Source organism: Vanacampus margaritifer, chromosome 1 (assembly GCF_051991255.1).
Source record: "Vanacampus margaritifer isolate UIUO_Vmar chromosome 1, RoL_Vmar_1.0, whole genome shotgun sequence".
Taxonomy (NCBI): domain Eukaryota; kingdom Metazoa; phylum Chordata; class Actinopteri; order Syngnathiformes; family Syngnathidae; genus Vanacampus; species Vanacampus margaritifer.
In genome coordinates, this window is record NC_135432.1 from 3,679,651 (window position 1) to 3,695,811 (window position 16,161).

Consider the following 16,161-nt stretch of genomic DNA (forward strand, 5'->3'; position numbering starts at 1 on the left):
TTCTATCGAGACTAGACATAACAGATCTGATTGGCTGGATTGGATACTTTACATTGTATTAGAATAGAATGAAGAAGTATGTAAAAAAGCACACAAAAAATTAAATATTAATATAATAATAAATAATAATAATAATAACAATATCAATATAAAATGTAATATTTTCTTATTGAAACACGTAAGAAAAGTACGGAAGAGGATTAGGGCCAGTGAAGAAAAAAAAAAAAAGATTGGCAGGATTTTCACTTCTGAATTAAAATTCTGACTTTAATCTGGAAATTCTGACTTTAATCACAAAATTCTGACTATAAAGGCCCCCTATGTAACATTTTGCCCCAGAATAGCTTTACAATAGCCTTTTTTAGTTGACCATTTATGACCGAAAGATCTTCTAATTAGCAGATTAACACTTTAGCTGTTCACAATGGGTACATTTGCAAGCTTCTGACCAATAGTTTTTAGACTGGATTCGGTTTCGAATTTCCCGCCCTCTGTCTGCAGATGTGATATCACGTGCACATAAGTGTACGTGAGAAGGGAGTGTTGCAGTTTCAATTTCCGGCCACGTGTGGCAGTAGCGATTCAAAATTCAATGTTCTGCATGAAGCTGTTTTAAAGTGCGAATTCTGCCTTTTTAAGTGATAATAATAGTACTGATAAATAAACAAATAAATAAATTTTGAATTCTTCTGGCCCTAAACCTTTTCCATCTTCACGTTGTTGTTGCTTTTCCTCATCCCCTGAAACGTCAGTATGACAAATATTTTTGGAAAAGAAAATTCTGTGCAATTAATTTCACTGTAACATGTTTGCCTCACCAAATGACAAGCGCATCTGAGGGAGAAGAAATCGGAGCTGATCGGTAAGTATCACAGGATAACTTGAAACTGAGGCTAAAGATAATCAGATTTTAGAGGCGATCTCCAGCTGTACACCGTCACAGTCAGTAAATTATTTCCCTGTCCATCGGTTGCACTTCAACATCAACATCTTTAAGAAAAAATAACAATTTAATTTCTGACTAGATACTTACAATTTGGCTGAATCTATTGACTTGGATCAACGTCCTGTTTGTTTTTGTTTGTTTTTAGGAAGTGTTATGGTGTGGTTTTGTTTTTTTAGTTTTTATTTTGTCACTGCTGTCTTGTTTGCTTTTGTCTTGGTGCGCCCACCCAAGGCGCTTTAAGTAGCTTCTATGGGGTGTCTCTTTCACATGTGACTGTCTGGTAAACTTCAGGTTGCCCTAATGGTGGTAAATATGAAACTGTAATACTTGACAAGTGAATAAATTGATTGGAAGTTGCATCGGTAGTCGCTGAAGGATTTGAAAACAGCATATAAGCGCTCCATTTTGTTTATCTGGGCTTTTTGTCAGTGGTCTTCTGTCATTTGTGATTCTGAATATTCAATTAAACGCAGCACTGTTTAACTGAATGAGACAAGAATGGCAGGCGTGTGATGCAGCAAGTTTTCCCCTCAATAGCTTGATGAGAACAAATTCTCAAAGTCAACCTTAAACATGTCTTGTCGACAATATGTTATATGTGACCTCACTAGTCTAGACATGACATTTTGATTGATATTACATTCGTGGTATATGAGTTATGAAGCAAAATCCAGCCCTTTTTATCCAATTCAGGGGGCGGCCATTTTGCCACTTGCTGTCGACTTAAGATGACATCAAAGTTGCTCAGGGAACAACCAATCATATCTCACCTGTTTTCTGAAGCTGCGCTGTGATTGGTTGTTACCTGAGACCTGAGCAACTGTGATGTCATCTTCAGTCGACAGCAAGTGGCAAAATGGCCGCCCCCTGAGATGGATAAAAATGGCTGCTTAACTCATATTCCACTAACGCAATATTAAACAGAATAACATATTTAGACTAGTGGGACTTGAACATATATATTTAAAAAAAATAAAAAAAAATTAATACGTTTCTATAAATCCCGTTTTTCTTCTTTCTCCCCTCTTATCTATAAAATAGTCTAAAGAAGTAGAGTAGCGAGCCAATTAACGTCAGTCCACTCCTGGTTAATGCAAAGCCGTAACTAACACTCCCACGCTCGCTGTACAAAATGTTCCTATACGAGTGGTGAGTCCCTGGCAAAACAAAAGCACTTCATATGAAGACAAACATCAAGTCCCTCGTAAGGCACGCTTGACAAATGCTCACATCGCACGGCAACACGGAGATGCTATTACCCATCAGTGCTTTCCGTTTCTCCCCCCCCCCCCCCCTCCGCGAGGGAACTCCCTTTCCTGCTCACCGGAGCGCCCTTATTGCGTTCCACGGCTGGCAATTTTCACTCGGTGTTCATCATCTTGCCGTCTTTAACCTGCTAGGCCACTCACTGTCTCTCGCTCCCGTCTGCCTCATTTCCCCAGCGGTGACATCACAGAGCATTCGGTTGGTTTATTACGCAGCCCTGTGCTTTTCCAGGAACTAACATCTCTCAAATACACACACACGCACACACACTCACCTCGTCTCTCAGCGTGGTTTCCTCTTGCCATTGATTCTAACACTCAACGTTCATTTCACGAGGGCAATCAAATATATCTGAGGCTGCCTCTTGCTCGCAGCCGTCATCATGCTGTTAACAACATTGTCCCTCCCTTTCTCCCCACTCTGGTTTAATACCGCAAGCTCAAATTCCTGGCGTGGAATTTTTCCCGCATTTCCCAAATAAATAGACCCGCAAAATGGTTCCGCATGAAGCCATCGAAGGACTTCCAATGCGTAGAAGCCAGTGATACAATCAGGGTTCAAACAAAAGGTGCTCTGTCCCGAGTTGTACAACACATCTAGATGTACCAAGACATAAAAGTTAGCGTTCTGAACGTTTGTCTCATTTTCATCTTTTGATCTGAAACCCAAATATCTTTCTGTTCCAATACTTTTGGAGGGTACTTGTATTTTTTAATTAAAAAAAAAAGTTTTTCATGTCTTAATTATTTAACCGTGTTTTTGCATGCATCACTGAGGTGATGAGTCCGTTTGCTGATTGAATAATTGTGGCTTTTCCTCAACCCCCTAAACGTCATTCAATTAATTTTAGAAAAGAAAAATAGGCGCAACTGATTTCCCCACATATTTCTTTCAGGGAGTTTCCAACTTCACCCCAATCCCTTACAGCATCTTCCACTCTCCATCCCCACCCACCGTCCTGTCCTGCCAATTCCCTGCACCAAACCACAACATGTTTATGACCCCCTCAGGCACACTCCACAACTCTTCTGGCTTCAATTCGGATCTATTTATTTATACCAGACAATGCAAGAAGGCAGGTGGGCATCTTTGATTTCAGATTATTTTGGCCTAATTTGCTAAAGGTTTCGTGTGCAAAAACTTGATTGTGCACGCGAACAGATGTGGAAGCTGATCTACTGTCCTAACCGGATCGCATCTCTAAAACGCACTCGATTTTGATTTCGCACAGTCCATTTTGTGCATTGCCCGAGGAGTATATGCAAACAGATGAGAATGAACAACGTAATCTACCAAAACCGAGATTAATTGCACTGGCTGATTTGACGTCTTTTACTACCGTACGTGAAAGCACACAATGCAGTGCTAGCAAAATGAGATACGACGGTGTAAACATTTTAGCTTGTGTAAAAAAAAAATTGGAAGGCCACAAAGTCAGAGCGAATTAAATGGAACAAAAACACGGCATTTATGGAGTTGCTGGTTTCCCCAAAATGATCAAAGAAGTTGATTTATTTAGTCATATGTTGTTCGCTTCTTCCACTAACACTTCCGATTCCATCACTTCAAACTTTATTTTGCACTTACGGTGACCGCCCAAATTTTCGATGGTGACCAAGCCTCTTAAATACGAGATACGACAGGCCAGGTCGTTGTCCTGCTCGCTTATAATTGACCTTACCGTGACACGCCCCTTCCCGCCCACTAAATGCGACGAGCAGCGCACTCCGACATTTACCGGTCACGATGAGCTTAAGTGCATCCACAGTAATGGCAAAGTTGTCAGATCTTCCTAGTGATTTCTTGGTCAAGTATTTTCAGGATTGCCAATATTTCTCTTCGAAGCAAGCAGAGGGGCTTTACATTTTTAGTGAAGGGTTTCTATACTCCCTCACCAATTTTGCCCAAAAAACAATAGAAATACACATCGCTCGCTGCCTGCTGCTTCAGAAGTCAGAAAAAGACAGTCGCCTCACTCACTTCCACCGATTGTCAATAAAACCAAAGTTTTTGGACATTGTTCCTGTCAAGCAGGGTAAGAATAAACTTATTCGTTTTGTTGGCATTAATAGTAAATAGGACGTCAACAAACGTGAGGAAAGTTAGCTACCCGGAGCCATCGTTAGCCTTCGACTAAAAACAACAATGGAGAACATTACCTTAGTGCAGACGTTGTAGTTTCGGGTAATTTTGGAGGGATTCAACTGGTTGTGTGGTCGTCCACAAAGTTTGATCCAGCGCAGACATTTTTGGTAGTTGAGGGTTTAGGGAAGGGAATCAACTGGACACCTCCTCCATCGGGATAACGGTTATCTCCCTTACACAAGCCGTGACTACAGCGTTTAAGCATTTTGATTGATTTTTTTTCTTGCTTTTAGATAACCACGCAATGCATCACCGGGAGCTGAATTGCTTTGTTTGTCCGCAGCAAAACACACACATGACATCTTTTACGGTAAGGTCAATTTCCTAATAAAGTGTCCTTATGGAAACAACAAACGGCTCACCGGTTCTAGGAGAACTTGTCCTGAGGTGTAATATTTTATATTCAGTGGACCTCTGAATGTTCATGGTTCTGCATTTGAAAATTCTCCTATTCATTCATTCCCTGCTTATTCATGACTTCTGAGCAGATCCCCCACTTGATTGCGCCCAAAGATTTCAACGCATGTCTCATCCAGTTTACTTTTGCATGCCTTTTTACACCTCTTGCCAACACCACACACAATCTGTTCGAGCGAGTGAGCACGCTATTTAGCGCCCGCTATTTGGGATCTGGGTAAATCAGTTCTTACTGTGTACGACTATTGTCCGACCGCCGCAGCTTCACACTCATTAGACGTAAATGATGCCATGCTGGGCCGAGCGGAGCTGTTTAGTAAAATGTGGCAGATCATTTTCCTTTAACCAATCCTGATGGTGAGGAGAGTCTAGTAGAGTAGAGGATATGTTGAATTTCACAACAGGGGAGTTACGAAGGTAAAAATTAACAGCTTTGCATTTATGGAGTATAATAGTGACAGGGAGGCTTGCTGATTGGCCTCCGGGGGTGGGCGAAGCAAGCGTTGTAGGTGAAACGGCATAAAATTTCATTGACCAAAATTATTAACCATACAAGATTTGCAACCATACAAATACATTAGCCTCAATTGCATGAGAAAAAAACATTTGACATTTGAATCCTTACCTCATTCACTCGCAGCCATTTTCACTGAAGCAACCCCCTTCGCTGTTTTACTGGATTTTGACTGATTTTGCAAGGCCCACAGAATATTGTGTTATAAAAACATTGACCCTACCAAAAGAAAGATTACAGTCTCTTCTTTCATCGAGAAAACAAAAGTAGATTTCCGTTTTTCCATTTCTGTTTCCGTTTTGCAGCAATTCACATTAGAATATAGCTAAGTTTCATCATTATTCACAAATCGGTTTAAAACAGTGGGGGAAGAGCTTTATGCAACATTGACCTGGTTGATCTCTTATACTCTGCTGCCACCTGCTGGCCGTTTTTGTAATAACTACCATTGCTTCAAGCATTTTCTTCAGTTCAGTGGCTGCGTCAAAGCCTTCTGTATGCTTAGGCATAAAAAAATATATATATACATAAATACGTCTTTGGGAGCATGGTAATATTTAAAATAGAACGTATTTATACGTTTTTGGAAGCAAAGGAGAAAACTTGAGCTGTATCTGTTAAGTCAATTCATCTTTATTTAAATTGCGTTTCTAAACAGCCGTGGCTGTCACAATGCCCTCATAACAAAACACAATGCAAAATAATCAGCAACAAGTCTATTATGATCTCAATAATCAATTGAGATTCAAATGTTTTAACTGAAATTGAAAATGGTAATAACGAGCTTTCTAAAGTTTTAACACTGTTTATCAGTAAACCATAAACAAGTCTCTGCCAAGTCCCAACCAAGCAGCAAAGTCTGATTGCAATCATGACACCCTTTTTCAAAGGCCACGTCAAGCTGAAGCATTCTGCTAAAAGCAAGTTCCAACTCGCCACCCGCTCCATACAAACATCTAGCACACCAATGGATTTAAAGCAATGGCCTAGAGGTCAGATTATGAGATGGCACAAAAGTCACATGAAATTGTGTTCAACCAAACTTGAGTTCGCTTACCTTGTTGCTTCAGCTCTCCCTACTTGGACATTCAAAACAACAAATATTGACTGACTAATACGAAACCCTCAATTTGCATCAGCAAGGAAACTATATTTGCCTTCAAGATACAGGAGTGGGTCGAAGACACGACCAGCATAGCCAAGCGCGGCTTTCCATCCAAGACAACAGACGATGAGAATTTTTAAAGAGGTGATTCCAGTGAGTCTCAATATTTAATCAGCTTAACTGGCAGCAGAAAGTACCCCTGATGGCATGCAGGGCGTATGAAAAGCCTCCGTGAGGTTTGGGACAAGATGGAGATGATACTTCTTCCAAACTAACAAGCTTACTGACCTCTCTGACTGCTTGATGCTCAGCTGCAGAAAGATAAAAAGTGGTAAACTAGTAGTTCACTCGAGAGCCCCACGAGAGGAAGTAAGTTAGTGCCCCCCCCATTTCATGAGGATTTGTGAGGTGTTCACAAGTGTTTACTTGTCCCAAAGAATTTTCAATATATTCAAACAATTTGTCACTGTCTGCAAAGATCTTTTGAAAGCATTTACGAACCCTGACGAAAACCTCAAATTAGTTATATTCGCTATATTTTCATTTATGGATCTATCTAAATTGTCATTGTATAAAAAAATTATGCTGACACTGGGAACTCCCTGCACTTTTTATTAAAAAAAAAAAAAAAAACAACAACATAAAATTAAGAAATTATGTTGAAATCTTGGAAAACTTTATTTACAGTAGAAAAACTTTAGGGAACTATTTACATACTTAGTTTTTAATTAAACTTAGCACATGCTGATGACCCTGGAAGCTTATTAAGTTAATTAAATTTGTACTTATCTTAGTTTTAATTTCAAACAAAAACAGAAAGTGCAGAGAGTTCCCAAGGTCAGCAGCATCTCTTTTAATGTTACCTGAAATTTTAAATAAATAGTTCCCTGAAGTTAACAGGTTTTTATTCATCTATTATCGGACGTATGGTCAAAAGTACCTCAATTATGGATGAAAAATGTACCGATCCGCTTTATAGGTTAATTTGACCCAACTTTTTGACCCATGTAAAGGATCTGACCAATATGTATAATTTAGTTTTACGCTTAAAGACACATTTCTTGACTCAAAGTTGGGTCGAATCGAGGATCGGTCCATTTTTGACCCATAGTTGGGTTATTTTTGACCCGCCTGTTTTTAGAGTGTTCTGGGATAACAGAATAAACAAAAAAAAGAACAACTGTCCTCACCGTGCAGCAGCAGCAGCAGAAGAAGAAGACAGTGAGATGATGCACAAGTGTTTGCTTTGCTATTTTTGGACAGCTTTCCTTTTCTAAAAATCCAAGAGCAATTTCACATCACTCCAAAAACGCACTACATCCTTCAATTCAAAAAAAAAAAAAAGCAACTAAACAAATTCTTATTTGTTTTCAAACTAAATTCCACTAACTAGTGCAAAAATGCATATTAACTGATTGATTGCAAAGCTGCACAGGATGTGGTTTGTAGCACAACTACACTAACACACACACACGGATGCGTACACTCACGCACACAAACAAGCAAGCATGGGGTGTCCAACCTGTTGGGATGTGGTTGAGCGGCGACGTCTTGAGAACCTCCAGCGCCTGCTCCTTCCCCAGGATCCCCTCTGTGGGAGAGAGAGAACACTCCGCTTCAAATATGGTCCGCAACATCGGGATGTGCTTGCAGCAACGACCCCGCTAATCAGGCGCTTCGGTCCGAGCGAGCGGGCTTCAAGCGATCTGCTTGACGCCGAGCGTGTATCCTGCTGCTGCTGCTGCTGCTGCGACGACTGCGCCAGCATCTGGCTGTGACATGAGCAATTTTCAAAGGTGGCCAAAAACACACTCGCACGTGAGGGATGGTGAAGGCGAGAGCAGCCTGCATCGCCGTGAGTTGAGCGTGCGAATGGGTGGGGGGGACGGCGGGGCTCCAATGATACCGCCTGTGCTCAGCATAGCAAACGTGGCTGGCAGCGGCAAAAGAGGGATGGCGGATGGGTGGGTGTGGGGGGAGTAGGGGGGGGGGGGGTCGTTGGAGGTAAAAATAGCTCACCCTTTTGTGTATAACAGCACATGCGGAGCACGCACACACATGCAAACACAAAGACACACACACACACACACTGCTTTGGTGCGCTCCTCGGTGTATGCCTGTTTGTATATACCGGTATGTGTGTGTGTGTGCGTGTGTGTGTAGGCTGTAATTATAGTGGCAACATGAAAAGGCTTTTGTAGCTGCCGAGCCCTGGGAAGAAATGGCTATAAAAAGCAGAGTGACAGAGAGCGATGGAGGCGAATGAGGAGGAGGTGTAGGGGAAGACAAGAGGTAAGAGGAGGGGAGGATGAGGCGAGGAGGAATGGAGGCAAAACACCAAAAAGGGGTGCAAAAAAAGGGAGCGGAAAATGAACACGCTTTCACACCAACACACACTGTACTGTGTTTATACATAGATCCAATATTTAATACTCATATTTTTAGCTTTAATCACCTGATCCACAAGGAGACATCTGAGGCAAAAAAACATGCAATTATTCTCTGCGTGGGAGATGAGACCCATGTCAAATCCCCTTGGACGACTACGAGAGAGGAAAACAGGCGAGCGTCTGCCTATTTCGGGAACTCTCTCTGGACCAGGCTGGCACATATGCTTAATTAGCAGCAAAGCTCCAGGACGCATCCTGCGCTGATTTGTCTTGCCCAAGTTCAGACGCGCCAATCCCCGTGACGACCAGAGTCAAGAGAGTAGGGATGTTTAGAAAAAAATAAAAATAATCGATTCGGTGATATATCGCGATATTACAGCAAACGATTCTCGTATCGATCCAATAAGCGGCTGAATCGATGTTTAAAAGACAAAATGTCTTAATTTGGGTTAGGATTCACACGGATTTAAGCATGGAAGAGTGTTATATTAGCTAATTTGCTCCCCCAAAAAAACGTATAAATACGTTCTATTTTAAAGACTTATTTATAAATTTGTTTTGATTTATATGCTAGAAGGCTTTGATACGGGAAGAGAACAGATGAAGCCATGGTAGTAATTACAAAAACAGCCAGCAAGTGGCAGCAGAGTATAAGAGATCAACCAGGGCCCTGTTGCAAAAAAGCCCACTGTTCTAAACAGATTTGTGAATAATGCTGAAACTTAGCTACATTCTAATGTTAATTGCTGCCAAACGGAAACAGATAGAAATATACTTTTTTTTCCTGATGAAAGAAGAGACTCTAACCTTTTTATGCTAGAGTATACAGAAGGCTTTGATGCAGCCTCTGACCTGAAGAGGTCGCTTAAAACAATGGTAGTTATTACAAAAAACGACCAGCAGGTGGCAGCAGATTATAAGAGATCAACCAGGGCAATGTTGCAAAAAGCTCTTTTCCCCAGTGTTTCAATAGGTTTGTGAATAATGATGAAATTCATAGCTATATTCTAATATTAACTGCTGCGGAAACAGATAGAAATATACTTTTTTCCTGATGAAAAAAGAGACTCTAATCTTTCTTTTGGTAAGTTCCATGTTTTTATAGCAATAGAACACAATATTCTGTGGGCCTTGCAAAATCTGTCAAAATCCAATAAAACAGCCATGAGTGAAGGGGGTTGCTTCACTGAAAATAGCTGGGAGTGAATGAGTGAATGGAACATTTAAGCCTTAATATTTTATTTCAATGCTATTTAAACATGAAACAGATTGCAACCTGTTTGTTAAATACAGTGGATCATAGTTATAAGCCTGAAGTTTCAGACTTGTGCTTTAGGGTTAGGGTGCGAGTTAGCTATGTTTAGCAAACATGCTAAACAAAGTGTGTTTGCATTTAAGTGTGCACTGTGTAATCTCTCTTGGTTTTGTACGTTTAGTTGTACAGTTAACCTCAACGGGAGTGTAATAAATGGCTGGAAAACCAGCAACACTCTTCATTATCTGACTCAGAATTTATACCATAAAAGCTGTTAAATTTATAGTTTGCTACATAGAGTAGCAGTTGTGGAAAAGGGCGCTTTCCTTACATTTCTAAGCTTAAGAAACGTAAATATAAAAAAAAAAGGCAATTCTTCTTAAAGCGGATTGGAATAGATCAAGCAGAAATCATTGTCAATCAAATCATTTTAAATCAAAAATCGATTCTGAATCAAATTGTACACCCAAAAATCCAAATCAACTCGACAGGCAGTCACCACGGTCTCGCCTCGCCTCTCCAAAACAAACAGATCCCCTTTGTGATGAGCGTAATCAAATCCCTCGCAAAATACCGGAGTTTGCAATCCAAATGACTCCATGCTATGACACCTGTGGCTTGCTAAGAAATCTGAAGCCACTTTTGCACAAATTACCCAAAGCAGATTTACATCTCGGACGCTAATGGAGGAAAATGAGGGGGGCGGGGGAGGGCGGGGTTGGTCAGGTGTCTCGCTTGCGGTAAGACTGACAAAACACGGCTTTTCGTCCAAACCGCACAGTTGATACCTGAGATTCAAATGCGGAGCACAGGTGTCCGTGAAACCGCAGGCGCCCTCTGCAACAGGGCCCAATCATCTCCAAGCAAACCTTGTTATGCCGCACTCCCTTTTTCCTCATCCTCTACTCACATCCCCAATGGGAGAGCATACAAAGAGACGGGGAGCTATAAATAGCCTGGGCTCGCCTCGGGCACGCAGTCAGTCAACTCGAGCGAATGCGGCTCATGCTCGTCAAGGGGCGAGCGTGTGATGGACGGCGCCGTAAACGAAGGTTGCGGGAGATGCTGGGTCACTTTGTCTGCCGCATTGCTGAATGTCGCTCTGCTCCGGCATGGCGAGAGCCCCCCCGTGTCATTGAATTCACTGCGCCGCCGCTCTGGCAGTTGTCCGCGTTGACTCCACTGTGGGCAAGGTGAAGCTGACTGCAACAATGCAAGTAAATGAAACAGTCCAATCCTTGGGGATTATTTCCCTCTGGGTCGCAAACGTACTTCCCGATGGCATTGGCTGACATCAGAGGAACTGATGCCAACTTGGGTGAACCCAAGACAGGAAAGTCATTTCATGCTTTTAGAGTTGCCAAAATTAATCGATTGAAAGTAATCGATTATCAAATTAATCAACATCTATTTTAATAATAATAGAAAGAGTAATTGTTTGGCGCCATTTTTAAATTCAATTTAAAATTGTTAAAATCCTCTGATTTCAGCATTGTTCACTGATTTCTTGTAGCCCTTCATGGAAGACGACCAAGTATCTTCTCTGTTGAACTCATTTGCTTCCAAAAACATAAATACATACCATTTTAAATGTTTTAAGTGTCCCAAAGACGTATTTATATGTTTATTTTTTATGCTAGAGCATACAGAAGGCTTTGATGCAGCCTCTGACCTGAACAGGGCGCTTAAAGCAATGGTAGATATTACAAAAAACGACCAGCAGATGGCAGTAGAGTATAAGAGATCAACCAGGGCCATGTTGCAACAAAGCTCATTTCCACACAATTCTAAACAGGTTTGTGAATAATGATGAAACTTAGCTATATTCTAATGTGAAGTGAGAAATATATATATAATATATTTTTTTTTTCCTGATGAAAGAAGAGACTCTAATCTTTACACAATATTCTGCGGGCCTTGCAAAATCAGTCAAAAGGGGGATGCTTCAGTGAAAATGGCTGTGAGTGAATGAGTAAATCAAAATAAGTCATTTGCAAACATCTGCTAGTCTTTGAAAAACAATGATTGAACCGGTAACATAGTACAACATCAATCGCCTTTTACTATATTTCACTATATAAATACAAAGTACAAAATAAACACCAATCACTGGTTAATCAGGGGGGGGAAATGCTTTGGTAATACACTTAAATGCAAAATTAAAATGAATCCAATTAGTCGATTAATCGATTGAATAATCGGTTCTTAAACTATTCGATAGTGACAATTCATGCTTTCATAAAAAGCCGAACAATGGTCACGCACTGGCGTTTTCTTTGTTTATTGCATTCATAGGCACACAGTTTTGCAAATATCAATAAACAAAAGCATCACACAGAATGCAGCGACCCCCCCCCCCCCCCCCCAACATGGCACTGCCATTGCATTAATGAATTATTTCATTTATTGCTTTTTCCACAAATGCAATATTAATCAGACTGTGTTTTTACTAGTGCTGGTACATGCAACATATTCTTGTTTCAAATGTTGTTTGTGTGTGTTCAGTTCTTATGTAACTAACTCAAGAGGGTCATCAAACAAACTCGTTTTGAAGACGAAAATAACATCAAGATGGCCGTGACGACTGAGCTGCACGGAATCCCGGAAGAAGTCCTATCAACGTGCATTCGACTCCAGGGGGATTACGTAGAAGGAAAATACATTGGAGTTTGAATTTGAAATATATCTTGTGAAATATATCTTTTGTACTCCCGGGACTTTTCTGATAGACCAAGCTAGTACATTGTTCGAGAAATAAAGGGAATACATAATCATCACAGTGTAACTTCAAGTCAATCGCACTTAGAATATCAATATAGATAGTCACAAAGCAATATTGATTGTAAATCAATGAATGCCGTTGTGCAATTAGCAAGACAACCCAGTATTAAGGAATGATTTTTGCATGGACCGTCACCCTCAACTCATCCTTTTTGGCTGATTCCTGGCTAGTCAGAAGATGCTCATGTAGTGCAACCCTCTACGATGGCACTCATGTGCGCCGTGACTATAATCAGGGATGTGATTTGACCAAAGTGAAATTATCTGAAAATTTAGCCGGGGGTCTGGGGGCCGCTGGCACCCAGCTAGGTCCAGGGCAGTGCCCTGGTGGGGGGATAAGGGGGGCGCAGCCCCCCGGAGCTCATGGGTTTTCCGTGTTTTTAAGTACTTTCAATGCACTCACATGACAAAGAAATAGACAAAACAACAGCATAAATTTTCAATGTATATTGAACTATCCCATTTAAAATGGCAGTTTTAGTCAACTCAAAATCAGTCACATTCAAAAACATTGGACTGCCTTTGCTTTTAAAAACTATCACTGAGAATATCATCATATCAAACTAATGTGATTACTAAGTTAACACATAAATAATGTTGAAGAGTTCAAATTTCATGAACAAATAATTGTATCATGACCAAATGAAAAGTAACTCATATTAGAGCATACCACAAATGTCTTTGTTATAGCAGAAGATGTTATCTGTCGGAGTCATGTGCATACACAATGAACTACTAAAAAAAATTATTTTTTTTTTAAAAAAAATAGGATTTTTTTGGGGGGGGGAGATAAAAAAAAAAGCGGAATTCCACGAATTAGCGGAAAAATCACATCCCTGTATAATTGTTTAACTCATTCATTCACTCCCAGCCATTTTCACTGAAGCAACCCCCTTCGCTCCCGACTGGATTTTGACTGATTTTGCAAGGCCCACAGAATAGTGTGTTCTATTGTTATAAAAACATGGAACACACCAAAAGAAATATTCTTTCATCACGATTTTTTTTTCCTGTTTTGCAGCAATTAGCATTGTAATATAACTAAGTTTCATCATTATTCACAAAATCTGTTAAAAACTGTGGGGGAAACAGCTTGTTGCAGCATGGCCCTGGTTGATCTCTTATGCACTGCTGCCACCTGCTGGCTTTTTTTTTGGTAATAACTACTATTGCTTTAAGCTTTCTCTTGAGTTCGGAGGCTGCATCAAAGCCTTCTGTATGCTCTAGCATTAAAAAAAAAAAACGTATTTGGGAGCATGGTAATATTTAAAATAGAACGTATTGATACATTTTTTGAAGCAAATGAGTTAAAGAATACAAGGACGGTGGAAGACTAAGAGAGTCCACTTGTGTGCAAGTTTCTGACTACGCTTGTCAGAAACAGCCTCCATAAGGGCGGCATGAGGGCCTGACCTCCACAAGTTGGGCCTGTCCTAGGCACCATACTGACCAAATTGGCACTCGTTGGAGAATTGGCAGCTTGGACGTTGGCACGCTGTTCTCTCCATGGATCAGAGCAAGTTCACACTGAAGCTCCTTTGCCACTACACTGTCCCTACTCGGTTTAGCCCAGATGGACTTTGCCCATATACCCGCGTCTGTACGTGGTGGTCAAATGTACGCTATAAGAAATGACTGCCTCAGTCAGAGGTAAAGTGCTAACTAGCAACAAGAAAGGAGAGAAATTAGGGCTTTTTCTATTTCGTACTTTATACATACAGTATTTACTTACAAGTGATTTTACCTTGGCCAAGTCAATTCATGTGGTAAGTCAACTCCCAAATCAAGTCACCTGTCACCTTACTAATGAAGTCCTACTACAGTATCTGGTCTTTATTAAGAGACGCTCTCATTCTAACCAATTCAACAGCATAACATAAATCATCAATCAAAATTTGTGTCACACTCATCTCATGAATAATATCAAGTCAAAGTGGCCAAGTCCTAAATATTTTTAACCAAACAAGTATTAAGTCTTTAAAATTGGCTTCTTATTTATCCTAAGTTTGGCTTAAAGTAGCACTTAGGAACTTTTCAACTTGAATTAAATATTTTCATAGCTCTTCTGATGAAACATCAACTTAAAAACTAGTTGAATGGTATCTTTGTCATGAACTGAGGGGGTCTGTATAATTTTTACTGGCACTAAACAACTTTGAGAAGGATGGTAGGAACACTAGCATACAAAAAGCTACAAATGTGTTGACTGTTTGATGGGATACGTCACTTCCCCCGTTCCCCATTCGTTATAAAGACGGAAGTCAATTTGAATGTCTACTCACTTTTACTGCTTTCCTGGCAGAAGTTGCACAACAACTGCAAAGATTTGTCTGAGGAGACAAAAAAGAAAAAAGGGAAGCTACCCGGATAAAAGGACAGTCAAGGTTCAACATGAGCAAGGCTTTCATTCGCTGGTATGAGCTAAAAAAACGACACAATGCGCTTGTCCTCATGGGAAATGTGATCTTCCTTCAGGCATAACATTAGCGCTTTTGTCCATATGGCGCCGCCGTAATCAACGTAAAATGAAAGTTCCTTAGTGTTGTTTTAAGTAAAATCATGTGCCTTCAGTCCGCCGCATCTGCCTGTTACTGACTGACTGAAACAGAACGTATCACCAGCAAAACATGCCGACTGGGACCAAGCCAAAAAAGCAGATGACTTGGGGAAAGGAGCGAGAGAAAGTTGGCGTATATGGTGAGTGGATTAACTTGTTGAATTGTCAAAAAAGAAAGCTTTTTTTTCGGAAGAATTAAACGCTTTGGAAAATTGATGGATGTGATTTGTTCACTCCTGGCCAAACTCCTGCTTATTGTGAAGTGAATTGAGTTCACTGCCACCATACAGCGCTTGTAACTCAAGTTTGCACTCATAAGCTAAAGCAACAAATTGATCAAATGACAAAGCATCTTGAAAAACCTGGAAGTTGGGTCAAGTCACATCTCAAGACACCACTATAACTGTGAGGTTTGCAGGAAACTTCTGTAAACGGCAGTCGGCAAGTAAACCGATATTTGGCGATTTCTTTTTGATTTTTTTTGCGTGCGTGACTTTGTGCTCTTTAATTCACCTAAAAATTGTTAAAAATTCCGACCCCTTCACCTTAACCAGATACTTCAGAGTCCCGCCAGAGGTGTGAAGTTTTCTGGAGAACAGAGGAAGGATCAAAGGAAAGAAAGATGAAACAAAGTGAAATCCAGCGCCAACCAGACACCACCTACAAGTATCACCCACAGAGTTACAAAACCAGAATCTTTCACCAACCTCAGAAACATCTAAATACCAACAGATTTGGGAGACCAGAGGAAAGACTAAAGGAAGGAAGGACAGATGAAGCAGAGA

General features: G+C 40.6%; 1 protein-coding gene across 3 annotated transcripts in view; it reads right to left on the reverse strand.

The window, feature by feature from the left end:
* The window catches only part of LOC144057626 (histone deacetylase 4-like), a 58,358-nt gene that overhangs the window by 28,680 nt on the left and 13,517 nt on the right, over nucleotides 1–16,161 (reverse strand). The window contains exon 3 of one of the 3 annotated variants that reach the window (XM_077575440.1): nucleotides 7,916–7,984. The exons of 1 other annotated variant lie outside the window; for it this stretch is intronic. In XM_077575440.1, coding sequence (XP_077431566.1) covers nucleotides 7,916–7,984 — 69 coding nt within the window. Of the gene's footprint in view, nucleotides 1–7,915; nucleotides 8,328–16,161 lie in introns of those variants that run through there. One more of the 3 variants, XM_077575431.1, reaches the window with a different exon arrangement.